This window comes from Schistosoma mansoni, chromosome 1 (assembly GCF_000237925.1).
Source record: "Schistosoma mansoni strain Puerto Rico chromosome 1, complete genome".
In the NCBI taxonomy this organism is placed as follows: Eukaryota; Metazoa; Platyhelminthes; class Trematoda; order Strigeidida; family Schistosomatidae; genus Schistosoma; species Schistosoma mansoni.
The window spans coordinates 57,872,430-57,897,957 of NC_031495.1; the positions used below are offsets into that span (position 1 = coordinate 57,872,430).

At 33.5% G+C, this 25,528-nt stretch overlaps 1 protein-coding gene across 1 annotated transcript in view; it reads right to left on the reverse strand.

Moving 5' to 3' along the window:
• Smp_157550 (cell polarity protein) overlaps positions 1-25,528 on the reverse strand; it is a gene marked incomplete at its 3' end in the record, with an annotated part of 68,511 nt that overhangs the window by 35,507 nt on the left and 7,476 nt on the right. The window contains exons 5-13 of the mRNA XM_018794997.1: positions 24,584-25,207; positions 23,435-23,567; positions 20,815-21,142; positions 16,716-17,243; positions 13,024-13,149; positions 11,158-11,636; positions 9,097-9,239; positions 7,552-7,956; positions 520-963 (exon numbers count right to left, since the gene is read on the reverse strand). Of these exons, the coding sequence (XP_018649354.1) occupies positions 520-963; positions 7,552-7,956; positions 9,097-9,239; positions 11,158-11,636; positions 13,024-13,149; positions 16,716-17,243; positions 20,815-21,142; positions 23,435-23,567; positions 24,584-25,207 (3,210 nt within the window). The remainder of the gene's footprint in view (positions 1-519; positions 964-7,551; positions 7,957-9,096; positions 9,240-11,157; positions 11,637-13,023; positions 13,150-16,715; positions 17,244-20,814; positions 21,143-23,434; positions 23,568-24,583; positions 25,208-25,528) is intronic.

Sequence of the window (25,528 nt, forward strand, 5' to 3'; positions counted from 1 at the left end):
TTTCCATAAGATTAATAGTAAAAGTTACAATAATAATAATAAGTATTTTACCCCAGGGGGGTAAACCAGGTGAATAATTTCATCCGAACAAGTGGCTTTTCTGTGTCATCTGGACTTCCATGGTGGTCTAGCTTTAATTGACTCATGATCCCAATTATATCAATTGGTTGAGAGATTTAAGCATGATCAATACGTATACATTTCCAGATGCGTTTTTACTTGAAAAAGGTGATTCCTTATTTTATCAAGACTAAGTAGTAGTATACAGTATTATTTTTTTTAATCTTTTATTTAAAAATAATCACAAATGAATAGATAATCAGTAGGATTGTAATTGTCAAAATTTTCTGAAAAACATAATCTCCTAATCAAAAATTTGTATTTAACTGAAAATTACAAAAAAAGGAAACAACAACATAAAAATAGATGTAAAAAAATAAGACAAGAAGAAAACAATAAATATTCTTTTTTAAAAAATAGAAAATAAATAAATAATAAACAAGTCATGACAACACTTACTTGATAAGCAGGACCACCATCAATTACAGTTCTTACAAAGACAGCATTCCATTGTGAATCATTAGTTTTGTCAATTTGTACACTTGAATGTTTTTCGTTAGCAGTAGCAGTAGTAGTCGAACTACTGAGTCCACCACCAAGAACATCACTGTTATTAACACACGAATTATTTGACAAACGTCTTACTGATACACTTACACCTAAGGTAGCAGGATTACCTGTATGTCGTTTAATTGTTGATTGATGTATAGTAGAATCTGTATCTTGTCGTATTGTTGTAATTTTATCGGGTTCATTGGTTTTAGTCAAAGGTAAATGTATATTCAATAAATAAAGTGACCAGTGAGATGAATCAATTTCATGAAGTTTATATGAAGGATGTGAGGGTGGGAGGGGATGAAATTTTTGAGAGATGTCGGATGAACAACAGTTCCATTCGGATAGCTTAAAATAGAGGATATGCAAAAATAAAAACAAATGTGTAAGTTAAGATTTGCAAAAAAGTATATTACAATTTTAAAAACTATTTTATGTTGAGAAAAAGTCAGTAGAAAGTTTTGATGTTTTAGAAAGAGTAGAAATATTTTTGATATTATCATTTACAAGTTTTTTACCTGAAGATAAGCTACTTGCCCATCCAATGAGCCTTTTATGGATGTTAATGAACTTGATACCCCCAAATGCCCTGGTATGACCGAGAGTGGGGAGAGTCAGTCCTTCCTCTCGAAATGCCCTCACGTGGCCACGTTATGTTTGAAGCAGTTACGAGTTCACTTAGTCTGCAAACGGAACAAAGACTTGTGACCAGAGACCAATAAGCTATCTATTCTGATGCATCCCAAACCCACTAACTAGAGTGAGAAGTCCAAGTTGGAAGTGGACAATATATATTCCGTAAGCAGCCAGAAGCACAAGCAATCGCAACAGGAAGAAACCAAACTTATATATACAGCATAAAATTGTCCTTGGAAAGCGTTACAAAATAGCGCACTAAAAGATACACGGACCAACAGCGTTTAAGATTTTTCCAAGTGGGAAGTACGACTCGAAGGTGAAAAGAGCACTTTTGGCGCGAAAACAAAGAAATAAACATTTTCAAATTAAAATTACAAAAATAAGTCATTTACCAAGTGAGTTCTGGGGATTTAACATCCTCAACACACGTGCATACAACTACTGTCAAGGAAGTCCTACTCACTGCCTTCGCATCGCCAGGGTTTTGTTTATGAGACTGAGAAGACGAAAAGCGAATAACCGGTGCTTTAACCGGCTTGGTGGACACGGAAAGTTCACCTAGGGGAGTTGGAAAACCCTGATTCCAAACTAATCGTAAACATGGGCTCCAGTATCCTGAGGGAACAAATGGCGTATGAATCAATTGTTGTCACCGACTACCATGGGACTGCGTCTGCTCACGATGCTTCACTGCCTTATGGATTAGACCTTTAGGTCGAAGAATCCGGGTGTGGCCCCCTAAGAAAACCACCTGTTTCAGTTTGGGCATCTGGACAGTATCCCAGCCCTCACACAATTCGAATGATTTATTTGAGGTATATCTATTTGGTGCCTCCTTGTCCTAATGTTTATGTGTTTAAATAATAAGCAATAAATAAATGAACTTTGTACATCCACACACTACTAATTCTAATGAATCAGTAGTATTTATCGTTACATAATTATAATAGTTTTTCCAATTTATAGGTAGACTTCATATGTAACAAACATTTTATCTTGACGAGGATATAAAAAAGGGAACCAGAGGCATAAAGTGGTTGTGTATTGATTAATTCACGTGAGATAAACAGGGAGGATAAAACAACAAGAGGGAGACATAAACAGAATTTTTTTGGAATATTAAAGATTCCCATTGTGAAAAAGTACTAAGTACATTTAATTGATAAGCGTAAGAAACAAGGGTATTTAAGACAGGGGTTTTGTAGGATGATGAGATGCCTTTATTTGATCAATTCAAGGTTCAATCTAACAAGTCTCTACTTGATCCAGTGTTTGGTATACTCCGAACACATCAATTGGTGAAACAAATAATTCACTTATTATTATCCAACAATTAGCAACAAAAAATTCATTGTTAACGGTTTGATTATTATACAAAAACAATAGTAATCATATATATATATATATATATATATATATATATATATATATATATATATATATATATTTCACATGAATGTACTTTCCGAACTCAACAAGAATGGTTCACAAAGGTAGAATGGGACAAGGAGAAATATTGTGTAGTATACTCATCTTCAACTATGCATTAGAACACTTTATATCCACTGGAGGTATCACAAATAGTTAGATAAACATAAACACGGAGATTTGCGGGAGGATAAATAATGAATGAATCTGTGACACTGCAGCCAATTTTTAGTCACGTTACTTTGTAACATTTGAACTATAAAATACAAATTTCGTGTTGATTGTAGGTAGGACGTCTGGATTTTAATGCATAGTTAAGATCAACATCACAAATTAATGAGAACCATAACAATCTTTTGCATCGTATACCGAGATCTAGTCAGACATCAACTCACCAATGCTAATAAGGCTATCCAAATAACTGAATAGTTCAACGATCTTAACTGCTCTAGTCTCTAATAACAAACTGGACATTGATATATACAAGTCTTAAAGCAACATTGTTAAGGTAAAAAAGAGATCCTTCATAAATGAATTAAATTATTCGAAAGAATGTATTTTATGTTGACTGTTTATTTCATTTTGACGGTAAAATGTTCTAATAAGACCTTCAAAGATTTACCAAGTTAGACGAAATGAGTATCATTTCTAAATGTTATAGGAAGTTGATAAATAAAGCTGTTATCCGAAGAGATAGAAATTTGACCTTAGATTCTGATTTATAATGCTACGTAGTTTAAATAATTACATCAGAAAATTTATTCTATTGTAGAATTCATCTAGGTACATTATTCCATTCGATAAATGATACAGAAGACGTTGAAGAGGTAAAGTGTTTGTCTACAATTTATATTCTTCAATACAATCTATCCTTACTGATTATCTCAATTCACTTGGTTATTATCAAGAAGCAAATCCATGCCAAGGTGTATGAAAATATAAGGTGGATAACCATTGTCAATATCTCAAACTAAGATGATGTCAAATAATAACTTATAATAAGTTTTGCCACAAATCATAAACTCAATAAATATTCTTTTTACATCAGAAACATTAACAATGTAATATCAACAAAACCAAACATCAACATAGAACAGTAAGGTGGTGCAGAGCGCAACTGGGCTATTTCAGTGTTAGTTATATACATAAATGAGTTGATATTAACCCAGCAAACTTGAAATCAGGTATATCTTAGTACAAGAAGCTTATTTCTAAGTTAATAATTGATAGAGTCAATTACAAATAAAAAAAGATTTATACAAAAAAGCTGAATAATTACTTTCTATCCTATAAGTTGACGTAAATATTTCTGTCGACAAAATTCAATCATAAAAACAAATGAAATAACCAGAACTTATTTGGACTATAATTAACCTAATCTAAGGAAAGAAGTAATCCATTTGAAAAGTTTGATTTATCTCTTCGCGGATCAGAATGCAAATAGTGGTAATAGTAATGGTGATCGTAGTAATAGTAATAATAGTTTGTAAACTATTGTTAGTTATTCTGTACACACACACACGCGGAAATTAAAATTAAGATAAGAAAGTGAGAAACTTTCATTATTATTTAGATTTGAGAATTATAATTATTGTTCATTTTAAAGGCTAGTTAACATTAGCTAAAGAGACACGAAAATTATTATTTTTTGGTCTTATTTCGTTCTTAACTCTTTAGTACTGAGAAGAGAAGGTTATGATTGAACACTGGATAGATTTCTCAGTCTTCAGATCTTTCAGTTTGGACTACTGAGTCAAAATTCACTGGTTTATATTTCCAATTTCAGTAAGTTTGCGAATAGAGAGTGACGGTCATTAAATGTTATCTATAACATCTGTATCGCTTTTAATATTAGTTAAACTCCATAAATCACGGTTATTCTTTTGACATTACAAATCCGTCTTGAATCTAATGATTACTATAATTACTGCTAATATTAATATATTGATTGGTCAGTCAATTAAATGATCCGTGTTTATCTGTGTTGATGAAATCACGCCAATTGGATTGTGTATTAAGCGTAAACAACACGATAAGTTGGCGTACCAAGTTTATGGTAGCTATAAATTCAAGTAAAATTGAGTATTGAAGGAAATTAGATGATTTGTTAAAGAAGCATTAAACCTTAATACATTGTGCTCTCCTAAGTTGCAATACATATAATAAAATCAACGTGTATACACGAATAACAGTATGTGATGAAACTGGAACAGGTCTTGGTTTAAAGGCAAAAATATGAAGTTCCTATAACATTTCCCTCGATAAAACTATAGTATTCAAAATGAAATATATAATACACTTGATTTATAGTTGTTAATACTGTTGAAAGGTTTAGTGATAAAGTTGCACAATTCAAATAAATCAATGCAGTACATTGGCTAACCGCATAAAAATAACCTAAATAATGGATGATTGTTATTTAAACTACTTTATTAAATCCTAATAACTACATTTAACCAGCTGATTCGATGATGACATGACTACTGCCAACTATTGATCTCTATACTGCTTGGAGGGAATCAAACAAAAAGACAGTAGTTCGATTAAATCTATTAAATGAAAAGGTTAATTATTTTTATTCATTGATAAAAGATATTACTTTCAGGGTAAAAAAGTTCACACTTTTTAAGAAGCATTCCGGGAATAATCAGCAGTGGTCTTTAAGGATAGTACAGTGAAAATTTAGTTTGGAGATGTAAAATAATTTGTAAATAAATAATGATAGGTAAAATTTTTTTAAAATGAAATATTTGATTTCTATAGTAAATAAAATTACTGACAATATCACTCAATTACAACTAATACTGGTTACTACCTGTTCTTAATCTGGGATTTGTTTTGATAGTTTAATCTCGATGTGCTAATGTGGTATGGCAACTTGAACTAATGTACATACGTATCAGGTTCTACTTTGTAACTGATTGACTAAGTATCACTCTACTTATTATTATTTTACTTAAATACATAAACATTGGTATAAGGAGGCACCAAATATATATGCGCCACACTTTGTCATTCCATTTGTGTGAGAGCTGGAATACTGTCCGGACACCCAAACCGAGGCAGGATCACTCTACTACTATTATTAAAATAAATTTTCAAGTCAATGAAGTAGTTCAATGAATCGTCGGTGAAAATAGAAAAATAAACTAAACTTCATTAGGGATATTCAATAAGGAAAAAAATCGATAATGAAATATTTTGTAGAACAAAACATTAACTATCAAGTAATAGACAAAATAGAAAACATGTACTATTGAATATACAGCCTAGTGCATGAGAGTAAAAGTGTAAAGTTTTGGGTGAAAGTATTTTTTAAAAAAAAAACTGTTGTTTTACAATATATTAACATGCAAATGGAATTACACAAAAATGAAAATCGATTAGAATAAATAGTAAATGGGAATAGAAAAAAACATGAATAATAAAATTAAAAATATTGAAATGAACAATTGTCTTAGAAAGTATCATGTAGTCTTCTTAAACCAGTAGATTTGTTGTATCGCTTATACTCTATATTCATATTTACAAGGTTGAAATAAACAGTTTCTTGAATTTTAGTGCTTCTTTTATAATTTGCTTCTTTAATCACAATCGTAATTTGTAGGTTAGACGTAGGGTATTAGGGAATGATGGTGGATTTTTTGGTGAGATTGTGAATCTCCATCAACTGAGATGGTTGGGCCATGTATTATGCGTACCCAACCATCGATTACCGCGGTCCGCCATGTTGACTAGTGTTGGAGATGGATAGAAGGAAGTTAGGGGTGACCAAACCAAAACGTGATATCAGTCTCCGAAGTCACTACTTTTGGAGTTGAGCCATATTGGTAGATGCAGACTACTTGGTTGGGGTCCGTGTGACTATCGTAACCAATGGTTGTAGACTCTATATGACATGGCTCAGAATCGATCACAAAGGTGTAGATGTGTGCACTCTTTGTCTTCCCTTAAAGTGTGAGATTAAAATTGCTTTATAGCTTTCTTTCTACAAACTGATTCTTTCTCTCTGTATCATATCGTTATATGGAGTTTTTTATATACCTATTACTACCATTGAAGTAACTACTTCTATGAATTTGGTATTTATCTTGTTGTGCTAATGAAGTATGGCAAGTTGAACCGATGTATATATGTGCTTGGTCCTACGTTTTAGATGACTGACTGTAATTTGAAGGGTTTCTTAGAAATTGATTAAGACAATCTGTTCTGGTAAACAAAAACAATTAATATATATATATATATATATATATATATATATATATATATATATATATATATATATATGGATACCTGAAGAGAATATATAGCAAATGAAAATCTCTAAAAAAACAAGGAATATTTGAGCGAACAATTGTTTTCAATAATTTTATCATCAGACTATAGTTCTTGTGATATTTTACAAAGACCAAAATAAGGAAATATAAATTTAAAAGGTTGTTGTGGTTATCCTTACCAGCTAGAGGCTATCAATAATTAACCAACAAAAAAACTACGCAACTTCAGGTATTTCAAGGAGACTTATGGGAAAAAGGTCGAAATCAATAACTTACAATTAATAGTAATGAATAACAGTGAGAAATGTATAAATGCAACTTTCCCCACCCCCTTTATTCTAATTTTATGAACCTGTTTTACTAAGGGTTTTACTTTCAACTTTTGACCTCTCACAGCATGAACTATGGTACTATCCCATTAGAATTTTAGATAGTTGATTAGTTTTTCACGTAAGTATTATACGATTGGAACAGATCCAATGTAGTATAACGTATATTTTAATAAAAACAATTTCAATATTGTCATCTAGAAATCAGGTTGATTTGGTATAATATTCATTAATGAAAAAACAAAACAACTATCAATGCTAACCTTATCAGGTATTTTTATATCATGACTAGATGGTTGTTCCACAATCACTGTTTCATTATGTTGTTGTGTTATTGGTTGTGATGTTGATGATAATGGGGGTATTGTAGATAATATTGATTTTGTTGGTTGTTCATTTACAGTATTTATGCAACAACTTGATGCTATTGTACATATAACAGATGGTTGCATAGTTTTCAAATCAGGTAGACATGCTTGATCAAGATTATTATCGTCATTAGTATTATTGCTATTATCATTATTATTGTTATTATTATTGATATCTTCATTATGAGAATTATTTCTTGATCGTTTGACAACTAAAGTAACAAGGGTATTTACAGGTTTGCTTCGTAATAATGCAACAGTTTGTGCTTGACCAATTTCATTTACATTAATATTATCAACCTAAATATATATCGGCATAAAAAAATAGAGAATAGAAAACGATCTTCTTTATTGACTTTCAAAATTTACACACAGAAAATAATACAAAGATTAAAAAAAAGTAAATTTGCATGCAGACATTATAACTATTATTTTCTAGAATGTTATATTGTTTTAAAGCAGAGTTGAATAGTGGTTAGCAGTGGAATTCAAGCAGCATATTTTGTCTTATTTGAGATGCACGAGAATCCCAGTGTTGATGTTCACAGGGAAACTAGGCCTCAGTATCTTTTGCTCCAAAAGCTAAAAATATTATCCAACGAGCTATTGAGTTCAAATAGCCACTCACTTGTGTGACAAGGGTGAATTTTAATTTAAGTTTTAGGGATTTTTAAAAATCTTTCCATTGATGTTAAGGATTGGAGTAGATCAGTTTTTTCCTGCATATGTGCATCCTGAGTGGGCTGTCTTGATACTGTTATTCAAAATTCATCCTCGTTGTACAAGCCAGCAGCCATATAGACTCCTTAGCTAAGTGAATAACCATGAAGTTTATTGAGTTAGTCTTTTTAATAGCATCAAATAACTGCTGAGTAGTACTAAATAACACTTAGCACATTAACATGCCGTTTTCTTCTAGTATTTTTAGTAAGTCAGTGTATAGAAATCTGACAGATTTGTTTTAAAGTTTCTTATCGACATCGGAGACAGTTGAAATAGGTTTCTCCGCATAAATTAGTTAGGATAGGTCTGTAGAGAACCGCTAGCTTTTAAAATATTTCTTGTTGAAAATCATTAAATATATATTCACCGTTGTTTTTCTATCGCAGATAGAATACTTCGCTAGGTCGAGTAAACAAAGTTTCAATGAAAGCCGCTTCGTTTTGAGCTTGTATAACCTAAAGTCATGAAGCTAGAAATTCTTGATAACGACTTAATTTATGTTGTATCGCTAAAACTTCTATTTTATTATTGCAATTCTGTGACATCATTATGTATAGTGAGAGCTAACAAGGTCTGCTTTACCAAAATAGGGAGGAACTTTCAAGAGTTACGAAATCTTTCTTGATTAGGCACAAACAAAATTTTTAATTTAAAGTTAAGTAGAATAAAATTAAACATGTCTTTTTTCTTTTAGTGGAAGAGAGACCATTAATTTACCTTCATTAGAAGATCACCAGGTTTTAATTGACCATCGATTAGAGCTGCTCCACCAGGTAGTATATTTTTCACACAGATAACTTTTTGACCCGATGATGTTAATGAATCACGACTAGTTAGACTAAATCCCAATCCATTAGAACCTGAAAAAACAAGAAACAGTTAAAACTAGGTACAGAAAACCGATATCTATGAAAGACATTGGCACTAGATAATAATACTATGATGGTCAGTTAGTTAAAACCAACGGAGAGCTTGGAACGAACATGTTTTACGCCAAGCTGTCACATCATGTTAGCACAACGAAATCAAATCAACGAAATGATCAGTAAATGTCAGTCAGTCATACGCAAAATAAAACCTGACATGTGCATCGGTTCAAGTTCCCACATTACATTAGCACAGAGAGGTATAATTATCAGGACACATACCAGAGAAGTAGAATTGATAGTAGTTGAATCAGTAGTAGGAAAGAAAAAACTACAAGATTTCGAGACTCAGGATTCAAGAGAAGATAGAAAGTGAATACATCTACGTTGTTGTTAATGTTTATGAGCCATCATTAAGCATCCCTAACCATGGGTTACGATAATTACGCGGACACCAAGCAGAAAGTCAGGGTCTATCTGCGTAACATATGTCAAAATTACTTCGTTAGATGAGGATTCAACTGATTCGCTATCGTCATCTAGTATTGTAAGTCGGACTTCAACACTGTTCACTCAATATATAAAATAACAATGAGAATAATTGATATCAATGGGTATGCAAACTTTAAGCAGTTTTTTTTATAGATCAAGAGTCTAAGCAATTAGTATAAGCTCTTTCGATAACAGTAAAAGCAAAAAGGGTGCATGAAAGATAAACAATAGTAAAATTATTCAGATATCTCAAGAAAATTGGATTGAAATAAGGAGATGGCAGTTATTCAGAATATTTCAAAGAAAGAGAGATCAATGGAGTCCAGTATCAATTCAGACAATTGAAACGACAAGTCTTTCTGGGTCTTTTGAAGTTCAGCTAGTCATATGATACTTTTTAACTGGGTCACTACCACATATCAGTCTGACTGAAGAAATACCATTAGTTCATTAAATTTTAGAGGATTCGGAGAAAGACAGAGTACTAAGTTCCGATGAATTAAGCATAGATGTCTTTAAAGACTGATCTATAACTATGTAGTTTAACAGTAAATATTATCTGCCTTCAAACTCTGAGAATAAATATCATAGCTGACAGACCAAGTTCATAGAAAATAGTAATAAATTAATGTGATAATGACAAACAGGAGAGATTTTTGTTTACTATCACATACTAGCAAAGTCATTCAGATAGGATCAAAAATAGATTGTCCGACTTGGTATTTCATATTCTTTTTCGTAACCTATTATTAAAGATGAATTTTTAAAAGAAATATTATGGAAAGTGGTAATCGGGGTACAAGACTCTGATTTACAATTCAGCGTATGTTAATGCAGTCATATGATAAACACACACCTACTAACTATATATAATGAAATGAACTGAAAATGGTCGGTTTTATGTCGATTACTTTTAGAAAACTTACAAAAGGTACCTTTGTGATGATAATAGTACTGATACTAATAGTATTAGGGGAATTAAATAACAATTGTGTTCACCCAAATATTCTTTGTTTTTTGCATCTTTTCTGTGAATCTGATAAAATTCTGTTAACTGAACTACTATTTTGGACGACATTCAGGAAAAAAGGTATTTACATACACACAAGTGTACACAATAGTTAAGCATTATGTAATGGAGTTGTATTTATCATTTATCTCCTCCCAAGAATTTGAGTTCCAATTGTCCTTCGTTTATACCTTTCTATTTAACCGTATGTTTAAATATTTAGACTTTTTTTTACTATCGTTGATAGTACTACTAATATCTCAACTTCATTTGCTATTCATATTATTAGTTCCATCCCATTGTACTGATATGGAATGACATACATTATTAATGGATAACTCTACATCGAATATATGACTATACACACAATACTGAAATAATTATATTATTATATACCAAAATTCACTTTACCTTTGCATAAATGAATTGTATGATAAGTAGATGTGTGTAAATCATCACTATTATTATTATTGACAATATTTGTTTGTGTATTGACAACAGATTTTGTTAATTCTTGTGATGATGGTAATTGGTTATTATTATTTTCTTGTTGTTTTTTCTCTTGTAAAAATTCATCAATTAATGGTTTAATAATTCCTTCTGGAATACGAGTTAATACAGTGTTGGGAGAACGACGAGGTGGTGGTGGTGGTATAGGTTTTAATTGATTTGTATTCGATTTTATTTCAGCTTCTTTAGTTTTAGACAATGGATCGGATACAATAACAATTAGACCACATGAAGGTTTTTCTGATTTCTTTGTAGCTGTCGCTTTTATTTTATCAATATTTTGTATAGATAGTGAAGAACTGTATTGGTAGGCTGAATGAGGAAGTACACGAAGTATTATTTCTGGTTCATTTAATGCCTCTTGAAATATATCACGCCCCCTTGGCAGAAAAGAAAAGGTATTATAAAAATATTTTATAAAAAATTAAAATAAATGACTATTAGAATAGAATCAATTAGTAGACATAATCCATATGATATTGTTTAGATTTATTAGGTGGACTAACATAATAGAATTTTATTGGTAATTTTCACCATAAACTGGCATAAGATTGAGAAGCATTGAGACTGAACAGTACTAAAGAAAACAATACTGGGATGTAACTCATTTATCAAGAAAAGATTTATGTATTCGACTTTGAGCCATGCTTTATTTGTGAGGACCAGTGATACTAACCCGCTGCTTAAACCAAAACAGGTGAGGGGGGACATGAACTTGTGACCTAGTGGTTATGAAGGTCAAACACTTCAATAGACAGACTCAATAGTATAGACCTCTACGAACCCAACTAGAATTTATGTGTACTACATGGTGAGCACGACACTTTTAGACTACTTAGTCGAAGAGTTCAAACAGTTTACATTTACACACTCAGTCCATACGTCTTACAACGCAAAAATCATCGAAGTCCGTAAGTAACTACTGTTTTACTATCGTAGTGTTAGAACTGCCAGTTTTTTTTTATCGCCAAAACTTTGAGCAAATCTATTTCAAAGCTAGTTAGAAATGAACCCGCAACGATGAATAAGATAGAGGGGTTGGAAAGATTTTCCAATTAGTAGTTAGCTTTTAATATTATATCAACTATTCATGAAGAGAATAGATGAAATATGATTAAAATGACGTTATTTATTGTTTCTTAGTACCGATTTTACAATTTGTCCTTAAAAATAACAAATAGACCATCTAGATATTCACTAAATTAACCTCTTTCTATTCATGTTTAAGAAAAGAATAATCTTAATTTCCAAATCTAAATTGATTATTATAGTCAAAACTAGACTACTGAAATGTATTCACAAAGACACTATTTTTTGTAGTATTAGACTAGGTAGTAGTATAAATTCTCTGCCATAAGAAACAAGGTCAGTAGCAGCCCGAATATTTCAGTAGTGGTTTCGCAAACTGTGAAGTTGAATGCTTCGGGTTCGATTCTACGGAGTAGCACTAGTCACCTCAAGATTGCAGGTGAGCCTTGCTTACCAATGTCACCGATCAAGAGACGTAGGTTCACGATTCCCTCCAGAAAACCAAATGGAGAATAAACAAAAGATTGTTTACATTATGCCCAAAGGTTGACGGTACTATTTGTATCCCAGATTGGCACAAATTTACTAAGAGATGAAAAAAAAAACTGATTATGGTCTACTGATCGCAATGTAAAGAACTCATTAGGGTGGAAAGTTTCATGTTTAATTAACACAGACGAATTAATATTTTACTTCAGTAGAAAAAATATAAATAATGGTTTATAAAATATAACTAACTTTTCAAATGGTATACCGCTTAATGAAATTCCATTAATACTTAGAATCCGATCTCCAACAGATAAACATTGTTCACGTGCTACACGCCCGTTCGGTAAAATACAATGAACTTCAAGACCACATTCACTTAATAGAAAATAAGAAATATAAGTGATTACCCATCAGTTTTGCTTCAACTTGGAATATTTAAAGCATTGGTAAAAACTGATATTTTCATTAGGTTTACAAAGGGTTACGAAGTGAATAGCGATATTCCCTTTTTCATTTGTATACATCAACAGGAAATGTTAAACTTACTAGACTTATACACTTATGATACTGTTCAGAATGGTGAAGCATTTAACCATCTATCTGGAAGAGTGAAACATTAACATTAAAAAATATGCGATAACTTTAAGAGTGACGAAACCTTATGTTGGAGAAGTTGATGAAACTTCGACAATACACTTTGCAAAGTCGTGTTTTGTGACAACAAATGTTTTTTGACCAATGGTGCATATGGGCTACAGGATCCTAAGGAAACAAAGGTTGTTAGTCACCAGCTACCATGGTACTGCATCTCCTGACGTTGCTCCACAACCTTGTGAACCAGATCCTTAGGTCGAAGTCTCCGGCTGTGGCCCCCTAAGAAAACCACCTGCTTAGGTCTGGGCACCCAGGCAGTATCACAACCCACACACAAATCAAGTGACTTGTGTGGTGCATATGTATTCGGTACCCCTTTGTACCAATATTTATGTTTCCAAATAAATAAATAACCTGGTCTGTCAGGTGTTTAGATAGTTTTCTTGTAACTTTTTGGCTGAAAATTCTATCCTAGTTCTATTTTAAGTTGAATGAAAGCTTTACCTTACATTTACTCCCTATCGATTTTTAAGTTAGGAACCGTGGTTAGTGCTTAAATTACTTAAATGTCGATTTATGAGACCCAGATTCGAACCTTACACCAACTACTGTTAGGTGAGTCGTGTAGTATTGTTAGCTTTCGTAAAACATGTGATTCGAAAATTGGGCTGAACTTGTACTTAGTTACTGAGTTAAGGTAATCTAGTGACGATTAGTATTAACAGCTGTTTGACTGATGATAGGAATTCAGTAATGTAGTGACCGAGTCCCTTTTGTACTGAGCTAAGTTTCCGGTCGAAATATATTACGTAGTATGGTGTAAATTACAGGTTAATTTCTGCATAAAAATATGGTTGATGTACTGAAAAAATATTACATCACATATTCCTCTATATCTATTTTACTTAATTCTTATTACAATTACCTTAATTCTTATATGTGATTTATTCCAGCTGCAGTCAGTTAATCATACGTAATATAATACCTAGCACATACATGCATCGATTCAAGTTGCCGCACAACACTAGCTCCACAGGACAATATTATCAAAACAAATCCAAGAATAGTAGAATTAACAATATTATCAGTAGTGGTATAAAGGGCCTAGCGTAGAAAGAAACAAAGTATGAGATTTTGGGACTTAGAATCTAAAGGAAGACAGAGCGAATTTATGTATACTATTGTAAACAATGCCGAGCCATGTTACCCAAATTCTGTAACCATCGGTTATGATAATCATGGTGGACCCCAACTAGGTAGTTTGTATTCTAGTATTCCAGTTGCAAAGTCGAAATAAAACAAACAACTCGTAAATCATTTTAATTAGTAATTTAATTAGGCAATTATTTATATGAAATGAAAGACTTCATTTTATAAACCAGGCAAGAACAAAACAAATTGAAAACCATTTCTAGTTGAGTGAATTTCCTAGAACTTAGTGTTTACTACTATAAGTACTAATGTTTCATTATTAGACATGAAAAGTACAGGAAATTAGATAATATCCATTTTTTTCGTCCTCTCGAAATCAAATCGTTACTTTTCCTTACTTTTTTTTAAATTTTTACAGAAAGAATAATCATATTGATCAGACAAACGTATATGAAATCATTAAACTATTTTAGGAATAATACTGAATAGGTAATTGAAAAACAGGATAGTATCGGGATAAAATATTAAATATGAATCATAATAAGATTGAACAATAGTCATCTGAGAGAAAAAATAACCCAGTTCATTATGTCAATTTAAAGATTAATTTAAGATGATGATTATTTATGCAATAAAAACAAGGTAGGAAAATGGTTTAATACATTCAGAATGAAAGACTCTATTCATAATGCTAGACCACCATTGAGAACCTGGCACCACTGGACGGGCGTTTTGTCCCAGTATGAGACTCCTCAGCAACGCGCATCCACGATCCTGCTGTACACGGGATTCGAACCCAGGACCCTTGGTTTCGCCTGCGAACACAGCCTCTAGACCACTGAGCCGGCATTTAACGGTGTTATGTCTAACGTCAACCAATCCACGATGTTGCGCGACCGTCCACCGTTGTCTTCAACTAGTGCCTCACAACAGACACGGTTGAACTCCATCGGTCACGGCTTCCCACTAGAGCTCCAGGAAATTCATCTTGAAGCCGGTCACTGGTGAACATATGATGATTATTATCAGAGTGGGGGTCTGTGGAGAGTGTAGTAATTTTAATGGCTGAAGAGTTCCATACTAGGATGAAACGGCCGTCCAGTGCTTCCAGGTTTTCAATAGTGGTCTAGCTTAAATCGACTTATTATTCAACCATTAAAATTACTACAATCTCCACTAACCCCAATGAAGATAAATTAAGCCTTGTCAGTTGTTAGTCAGAATTCAAATAAATAACCTTAAATTATAATCAGGGTCGAGTCGAAATGTGTACCGTTAATCCTGCTGGGGTTTTTCAAAGTCCTAACTAAATTGACTATAAATATCCAAACCGATTATTGAACTAATGAATTTGAAGACCGATTTCTAAACAGTTTGGGACGTTTTAATATCCAGTGTCGTGACTTTTACACTGTTTTTTCACAATATCTTCATTATCTTCGTTCCTTCTAACCTTCCATTTGTCTCGTTGACCTTTTAATTTTTTATATATAAATGTTCTTAATCAGTATAAGTGTTGTCAGATTATTAGAAATGTATTGCGCTAATATATCACGTAGTTCTGATAACCTACGCCTTCTTATCACACTATCCAAGTTTGGAATGAATTAGAGAATTATTGGGAGACTACTAATCACAAATAGTTAAGTTGACCAATAAACAATAACCGTACCATTTAGTTGAAATTAACCAGATTGAAAAAAGTGTAGATGTACGTGTTAATGATATTGGAAAACATACAAATTCAAATTATAGGTTGACTAGCAATGAAAAAATCGTGTTAACTATGAGAGATTTGAAAGTCATGATTCAATGATAATGTTCTCTTTGAAAAACATTGAAGATTTAGCAGTGAGTCGATAAAAAAATTAGTTGGGAGCGTTCAGTGAGTAGGAATAGTACAAACAACTTAGTAGTGTATCTAATTTTAAGCATTTCTCAATATAACGTCTGATTACAATTTAAAATCTGAATTGAGATATAATTTAAAAATATTTTTAGAGAAACTATGAACTTGTTTAACAAAAACAGGTCTACACACTCCGCTTTGAGCCAGTGGTACTACCAAAAATGCCTAAACTGAATTCAGTTTCAAATCTACAACCTAATGGTTGACACCCGGGTGTACTTTGATCATAATTCAATTAATAATGATAATAATAATAAATAATAAGTGAATATTACTGGACACTTACATTCTCGATCCGCCATTGTTATCTGAACAATTGTCATTGCTAGAGTTAAAGGCATCCGAAAAGACAGGTTTAATTTGTATGCCTAAATTTTCACCACGTTTAGTATTTATCAGACGAATTGTCACTATTGAGTCTTTACTATTTATTGATTCCTGAGATTTATTTACTGAAGGGGATTCAACGATATTCGAAGGTATTTTCTCAGGTACTTCATTAATTGGCCGGTGATCATCTGTATTGAAATCCGATTGATTTAATGATGCAGATGATGAAAGATGTGATAAACTAGATTGACTTACAACTTGACAATTATTGCTCATGGTAGCATCACGGGTATTTTCAAGCCAACGAATTACATCTGGTTTAGGTAGACCACGAATAGAATGATTATTTGTTATTAATGGATTATCATTTGAATGCAACTGAACATTAGACAAGTGTAATTCATTTGAACTAGGATTACATTTATCATTATTAATTGTATTCACGTGTAGTACACTGCATTTTTGGACAGATGTTTGATCTTTCCTGTAAATTATCAAATTATGGGATGGAAAGAATAAAGAAACTAAGAAATAAACCAGGACTTAAATTTACAATCATTTCGATTTGGTTATGTATATTTCAGTAATAATAATAACAATAACAATAATAATAATAATAATAATAACCTTATTACTGACCGAATTCAAGAAAGTAAATGATAAAGTTTTAAAAACAGAATTGTGATTAAAAAAGTGAATCGAAAGGACAACGAGAACGTCGTTTCTATACATGACGGTGGGAGATTGTTAAACTAAGTCACAATGAAATGAAATGGGGAAATAATGATGATAAGTACACACACACACACACACTAGTACTAAAAAATTAGAGATAAAGATGAGTAATCAATAACAGAAACAATAAAAGTAAAAATGTGCTTATGTATCGATTGAAGCCGCAACATTTGAATAAAGCACGAAAAGTGAAAGCCTGATGAACTTTCAAGGAACAAATAAGTAACTTTTATCATGATATGAAGTACTGAATACTATTTCAATATAGTGGTCACTCTTTGGAAAGTTTGATAGTCAAAACACAAAGTGTATTTACGAAAAAATTTACCAAACTTTTGTACACATACAATTTGGCTGAGAAGTAAATTGAAAACTACCAGTCAGTTATAGACAGGGTAGGACTTAGAATGAATGCATATCAGTCTACGATGGGATACCCCATAATGGAAATACTTACTTACTTACTTACGCCTGTTACTCCCAATGGAGCATAGGCCGCCGACCAGCTTTCTCCAACCCACTCTGTCCTGGGCCTTCTTTTCTAGTTCTATCCAATTCTTGTTCATTCTTCTCATGTCTGTCTCTATTTCTCGGCGTAATGTGTTCTTTGGTCTTCCTCTTCTCCTTTGACCTTCAGGATTCCATGTGAGGGCTTGTCTTGTGACACAATTGGGTGATTTCCTCAAAGTGTGCCCAATCCACTTCCAGCGCTTCTTCCTGATTTCTTCCTCCGCTGGAATCTGGTTTGTTGTCTCCCACAGTAACTTGTTGCTGATAGTGTCTGGCCATCGGATCCGAAGTATCTTGCGTAGACAGCTGTTAATAAACACTTGTATCTTCTGGATAATGGCTTTCGTAGTTCTCCACGTCTCTGCCCCATACAGAAGAACTGTCTTGACATTTGTATTGAAAATTCTAACCTTGGTGTTGGTTGACAATTGTTTTGAGCTCCAGATGTTTTTCAGCTGTAGGTATGCTGCTCTTGCTTTGCCGATCCGCGCCCTCACATCTGCATCTGATCCACCGTGTTCATCAATAATGCTGCCCAGATATGTAAAGATTTCCACATCCTCCAAAGCTTCTCCGTCAAGTGTAATTTCATTGGTGCATATTGTATTGTATCGGAGAGTCTTGCTTTTCCCTTTGTTTATATTGAGACCTACTGCTGCTGAGGCTGCTGCTACACTGGTCGTTTTCTCCTGCATTTGTTGTTGCGTTTGTGATAGAAGAGCCAGATCATCCGCGAAGTCTAAATCGTCAAGCTGCATCCTGCCTGTCCACTGTATCCCGTGCATTCCTCCAGATGTTGACGTCTTCATAATCCAGTCGATCACCAGGAGAAAGAGAAAGGGTGAGAGTAGGCAACCTTGCCTAACACCGGTCTTTACCTCGAACGAGTCGGTGAGTTGTCCTCCGTGGACGATTTGGCAGTTTAGTCCATCATAGGAGTTCCGTATGATGTTGACTATCTTCTCAGGCACGCCGTAGTGTCGAAGAAGCTTCCATAGTGTCGTCCTGTCCACGCTATCAAATGCCTTCTCGTAGTCGATGAAGTTGATGTAGAGTGATGCGTTCCATTCGATTGATTGTTCCACAATGATACGTAGAGTTGCGATTTGATCTGTGCACGATCTATCCTTACGAAATCCAGCTTGTTGATCTCGAAGTTGAGCGTCCACGGAATCCTTCATCCTGTTTAACAATACTCTGTTGAAGACTTTTCCTGGTATTGAGAGGAGAGTGATGCCCCTGTAGTTGTCGCACTTGCTCAGATCGCCTTTCTTTGGTATCTTGATGAGAAGTCCTTCTTTCCAGTCTGTTGGTACATGTTCTTCGTCCCAAATCTTACTGAAGAGGATGTGGAGTATCTTGGCAGTTGCTGTTACATTTGCTTTCAGTGCCTCTGCCGGGATGTTGTCTGGTCCCGCTGCTTTGCCACTCTTGATTTGTCTAATGGCCATGCTGATCTCTTCAATTGTTGGTGGGCCAATATCGATTGGGAGGTCTGTGGGTGCTGCTTCGATGTTGGGTGGGTTCAGTGGAGCTGGTCGATTCAAGAGTTCCTTGAAGTGTTCTACCCACCTGTTTCGTTGTTCTTCAATATCGTTGATTACTTTGCCTTCCTTGTTTTTCACTGGTCTTTCTGGTTGACGGTAATTTCCAGCAAGTTTCTTTGTTGTATCATACAGTTGTCTCATGTTTCCCTCTCTTGCAGCCTTTTCCGCTGTCATCGCTAAATCTTCCACATATTTACGTTTGTCGGTCCTGATGCTCCTCTTCACTTGCTTGTTTGCCTCTGTGTCATAATGGAAATAGTGTTGTGAAATTAGTAAAGAGTAAAGCAATGGAAGAAAAACATCTACTGGAGTTGGAAGCTAAATATGGAAGACATTTCAAAGCATACGAACGAAACCAAAGAATTAAAATAGTGGAATGATACTATAGTTGGGATCTAGAGGATGGTTGAGGATGAATATCACCACACCACTGTGACTGATTCTTGGTCATGTAACATGTTAGTGAAGTAATATATATCCTTGTCATTATGGTTATTTTAAGTCATGGAATTCAATTCAGATAAATGTCTCCAGTTAGTAGGTAAAAAACATTACAACAAATGTAGCACATTGAACGCCACTTTACTGCTGGGATCATCTAAATTGTCATGAATGTTCTTAAATTATTGATTGCATATCCTGTAACTAGAAATTAATTGATTGAGATTAATCGTAGGATACTAGACAAATATGGGAGGTCAGTTGGTGAAACTCTCCAGAGGTGGATAGAACAAGTGTTACGCATGTCCAGCTACCACTTACTCTGACGAGAAATGTTTGGCATAATGGGTAGGGATGAAAGCAAGCTTTGGTACTATTTGATTAAATTATTGATTGTTGCAGTGAGTTATGTGAACTGTGACCCACCTGGCCAAAAAACGTTTCTTTTTGTTTACGACTTGGTAACAAGGTACAAGTTCAGTTCTCAGTTTGGAGCCAAATATTTTGTGTGGTGGCTAGTAACGTTACGTGGACGTCCCACCCGAAGTAGGACTTGAGTTAACGACTTCTTGGTTAACAAAGTGTATCTGAAATGCGATCTTGCAGTTGAAAACCTAAAGACTGAACAGTTTGTGTATCATTTATAGCTTTAACATTAGGTGACGCATATTTAAAACTCTAATGAAATACAGGTTCGCTTAAGATTACAGGTATGCTGTGTTGATGAATGTCAGCGAAAGCGAAATCTAAGCTCAAAGATTTCAAATATTATTCCCAATAACCTAACATGGAAGAAAAACTATAAACAGTGTTAGAACTCACTCCAAAACATAATCTTTACGTAGAAGTGGATAGTCTTCTTCATTTGTTTCATTAATATCAATATGATTATTATTAAGTAGAGAATTAGTTCTGGATCTTAACATGTCGATAAATTGGTGTTCTGTTTCATTTTCCGGCAAATTCGGAAGTCGTCTTTCAGAATCTACCGAATATTCTTCTTCTTCTTCAACTATAGTTGGAACAGTTAAGTTGTTTTGAAATGCTATTCCTAAACGTGTTGTTGTTCGAGAACAGGACAGACCGCCAACAGGACGACTTGTTATAACAAGGGATTTTGTTGAGTTGACATTACATGTGTGTGAGTACTCTACAAATGGGAAAAGGATTTTCACAAGAATTAGGATGGCTTAAAAAACTCATATCGATAAATGAATTATGCTTATCAGGAAGTAATTAAATAGCAAGGAGCATAAGTTGAAATAGGAGACTACTCAAAACACCTTATACAGTGGGAATGACATGCAAGTTTACTTTACATTAAACTAATTATGATTAATTATGACACAGAATATTCATAATTAGTGAATTTAATTATCACACAGGTAGAGATTATGAGTTATAAGTAGACTGGTTATTACCAGGCAAACTATAACCACGGCACAACAAAAACCATCTAGTTTTTTTGGCTTATTAAGAGAAAAGGAAAATTGTTCAGATTGTATCACGCTATCTATTTTGATTTTCTTGTCGAAATAATACAGGATTACGCTGGAGAGAAAACTGATAGGTTACCCAATTGTTTGATATCGTCTTTATACTTGTTCGTTTAATAATATACTATTTTTATTGAGTTTTCCCTCCGTACAACTGAAAAGTTTGATAAACTGAGGCAGTGTATATGGGATCGGGATTTAGACTGCACAAGGAAAACGTAATTCACAAATTTGTGTTATAATGTGCTGCCTGTTACAAATTCTAACTTGTCATATAGTTTCGGTTTTACGACTAAGTGTAGAACCAATACCAAATAAATAGTGGCTGATCTACTTAACAATATCAATATTTTCTCCAAAGATAGTAGTCATTAACTTGACCGATGCAAAATTAAAACTAAATTACAAAACATACGAATTGCTGCAACCCTAGTTAAGTAAGAATAAAGTGGAAGGAATTGAGTAAGTTTAAAATTAAGCAATTGAATAAGAATGTTTACTGTTATTTGTAGTCAGAAAAAACAATAAGCAATTAGTAAAACGGATGGCATGAAAATTAGACAGCCAGATTATGAGAACGGATTAAGTACGAATAGGATTGGAAATTCGAATCAAACAAGATTTTTAAAAAATTGAGAAGAGTAGGAATAATTAAGTAGAAGGTCAGAGTAAATTGAGAAGTTGCACAAACGTTTTTTGTATACAAAGATTAGATTTATTTGTGTATTTCTATAGCTTCTTCTGTACGTAAAAAGACGAATTAAAGAATCACAAGGCGAGTACAATAGAATTCTACAAATAACTTTGAAAACTAGTTTCGTTTCGATGTGGTGACCAGTACCCCCGATATATGTGACAAATACATTATCATATTGAAAATGAAAGAAAAGCAAAATTAGAGTGTTCACCTGGGGAATGAAAAAACACTGCAGTCATCGCATATGCTAAAGAAACTTCGAAAATGATAAGAAATATCCTAAATATGCATGATGTGAAAGTTTATATCCAAGGTAGTGATGCTATAGACATTACTGAAAGTGAAGTATAGAATATCGAAAGAGTGAAAACAGGATTGCATATGAAATAAATCACCATGAGAGTAGGGTGGTGTATGTGGGAGAAGCTAAGTGTTATGGCAAAGAAAAACTGTTCGAAACATAATCTTAGATTAGCAATAACACTATACTAATTAGAAATGGGATATAAGACTAACTTTGAAGGAACGAGAGTATTCTCAGAAGGTTTATGGCTCTCATGAGGGAAGATTAGCAGCTGAGGTTTTGTGCCAACAGAGGAGGCAGAATACGGCCGGCCACTCCATAGTCACTGACGGTTAACAGATAAATACATGGCACTTCATATCTAATCTGTTGTCGATACCACTCGCAGCTTGATCCCAACAAAGATGAATGTTTATTTAGTCATAATGTTCGAGTTTATTTGTGGTTGCTTTTTGTTTAACGTCCCCATTAACTATAAGACTATTTGAAATCCACACAAACGTCGACTGGGTTATTTTACTGATATGTACTACTTATTTTGTAATAAAAAAGCGGCTAACCAATACTTCGTCGTAATCACATTGTAAACGATTTTCACATCAAATATTTCATGACCTTACTATAGTATACAAAATCAACATCTGGACCACGTTTTATTGAACTTGTTAAAAAAATGGCTGTTTTATAGTGAGATTCTTATTCATAGGTACAACACAAAGTTACTTGCGTCAAGGGGGAACTTGACACTTGAATTATGAGGATTTAGGTGATAAATCTGCTTATGCATCGAACTATCTCATTTGAGCACTTGGTCTTATCAATTAAAAATGAGGCATGAATATTGTTGCATATCTACGGTTGTATACCTCCAGACTTTTAAGTACATACATAAAATCCTGAATCATAAGTTATACAATTATAACCATACAATTTTTAAATACTTACGAGACTGTACATGGTCCGGTCCTGACTGATGTAATGAATTACTAACCATATTATTTTCTGCTATATGAGTATTCGATAAATGTTGCACATTTTGTTGTCGAATAGAATCGTCATACTGCGTGACCAAATTAGGCTTAAAAAGTAAAATGAAACAAACCATTAACCGATAAAGAATATAGATGTTTGAAAACTGACTTTTGGCGTAAAACAACTGAAAGAAAAAACAGATGATGATACCTTAATCTACCTTTTGTGATTGCTGTCATTCGATCACTTTTATGTATGAATCAAGTAGCAATGTGATCTGTCGACATAAAATGAAGAAACTTAAGCGATCAAATCAATTCGGGAAAATGAACGAAAACTAGAACAGTAGACGATCGAAACAGCGGTCGTGGATTTAAGCGATCATACGAATAAAGCAAAACTGAGATTCCCGTGTCTAATCTTGTTACGAATGACGATACAAATGTTCCCCAGTCCTAAACTAGAACTGAACAAACCTTGAGTGCATCCAGGTAATCGATAATACTTTGAAGTTTGAACTAGTATGAGAACAATTTTTTAGTTAGCAATCATATATATATATATATATATATATATATATAGATAGATAGATACAGAAAAATAGATAAAAAGTAATGTTGTTGACCAAGATGTCGACATTTTTCTAATAAACGTTCTATGTTGATACAATCGATTGTCTTAATTATGAGAGTATTTAAATTGCAAACTCCATGTCAATAAACGGTACAAAAGAATAGAATATATCATAATTGATCAAACTGCTATGTTGATAAATGTCTTATATTAATAAAAATGCTGCTCGGATAAGATTGGTGCAATCGCATATGATATTGAAACATTGATTAACTGTAATGTCAGAATGTTTTGTTTGACAAATTTCAAGTGGATGGGTCATAAGAGCTAGTTACCTAACCTAAATTCCTTGGATTTATAATTTGGTTTGCTTAGTCCATTCATTTCATACTATCATTTTCAGTTTGTATTGTCTTATAGTATAATTCTAATAGTATTTGCGAAATGCCTAGATCTTTCTACTTATTTGAATAAAAGAGGTGGAACTCATAAGATATATTCTCTCCTTTAAAAAAGTAAGAATCATTAGAAAGAAAGTAGAAAACTTACCTGGGAATAACTGAGGGGATTTCGGAGTTCTGACTGGTTGACTAATGAATTAGGTTCTATGTCTGAAGTTGTGCAGAATCGGTCGGGACCATTCGAATTTGAAAATGAATTATGACTTTGAACTGCACGTATCAGTCGTTCAGTATTTATACCTATATGATATTCGTCTTCTGGAGAATGTACTCTGAACGGGAGATTAGTAGGAATATTAACGTGTGGAACATCGGAAGCAGAAAAAGGTGGAGGTGGGAGAGGCCAAATATCTGCATTGGATATAACAGGGTAATTACTTGGTCTATCACAAGTCCCGCTTGTCACCGAAATATATCTTACGGTCGGAAAGTTATCGTTAATATTTTCATGGTGACTATTACTTTCTGTGACATCTAAACAACAGTGGTTTCCTCCAGGTAAAGAGTTAGGTATTATATCTGAATTATTGTTCATGGTATCTAAGTGAAGGGTAGTATCACCGTTGGGTAGTGACACTAATTCATTCTGTTGTTTACCTACTTGGCAATCGTATGAATAACCTCCGTCAGGATCAAATACATCTTCATCTTCATCATCAGAATCCCAACCAGACTCGATAAGATCACGACGGCGAGATAAGACATTTGAGAGCTTAAAATTAAAGGGACATAAATATATGAAACAAATATTTCAAACAGCACATGATTTGATTACTAATTTAAGTGTTGAGTTTAAGTTAAGAAAACAAAAAGGGATATTAATCAGAGATGGATAGTGGCTAGCAGTGGAATCCAGGACGCGCGTTTCGTCCTATTTGGGACTCGTCAGCTGGATGTACCTGCATCTCAGAGTTGATGTTCACTCTGGGACTCGAACCCAGTACCCTCGCTTCGAACGCCATCGCGTTATCCACTCGGCCACTGAGTCCTGATAGCCACTTACTTGTGCGGTGGGGTGAAGTTTGTCCGAAAC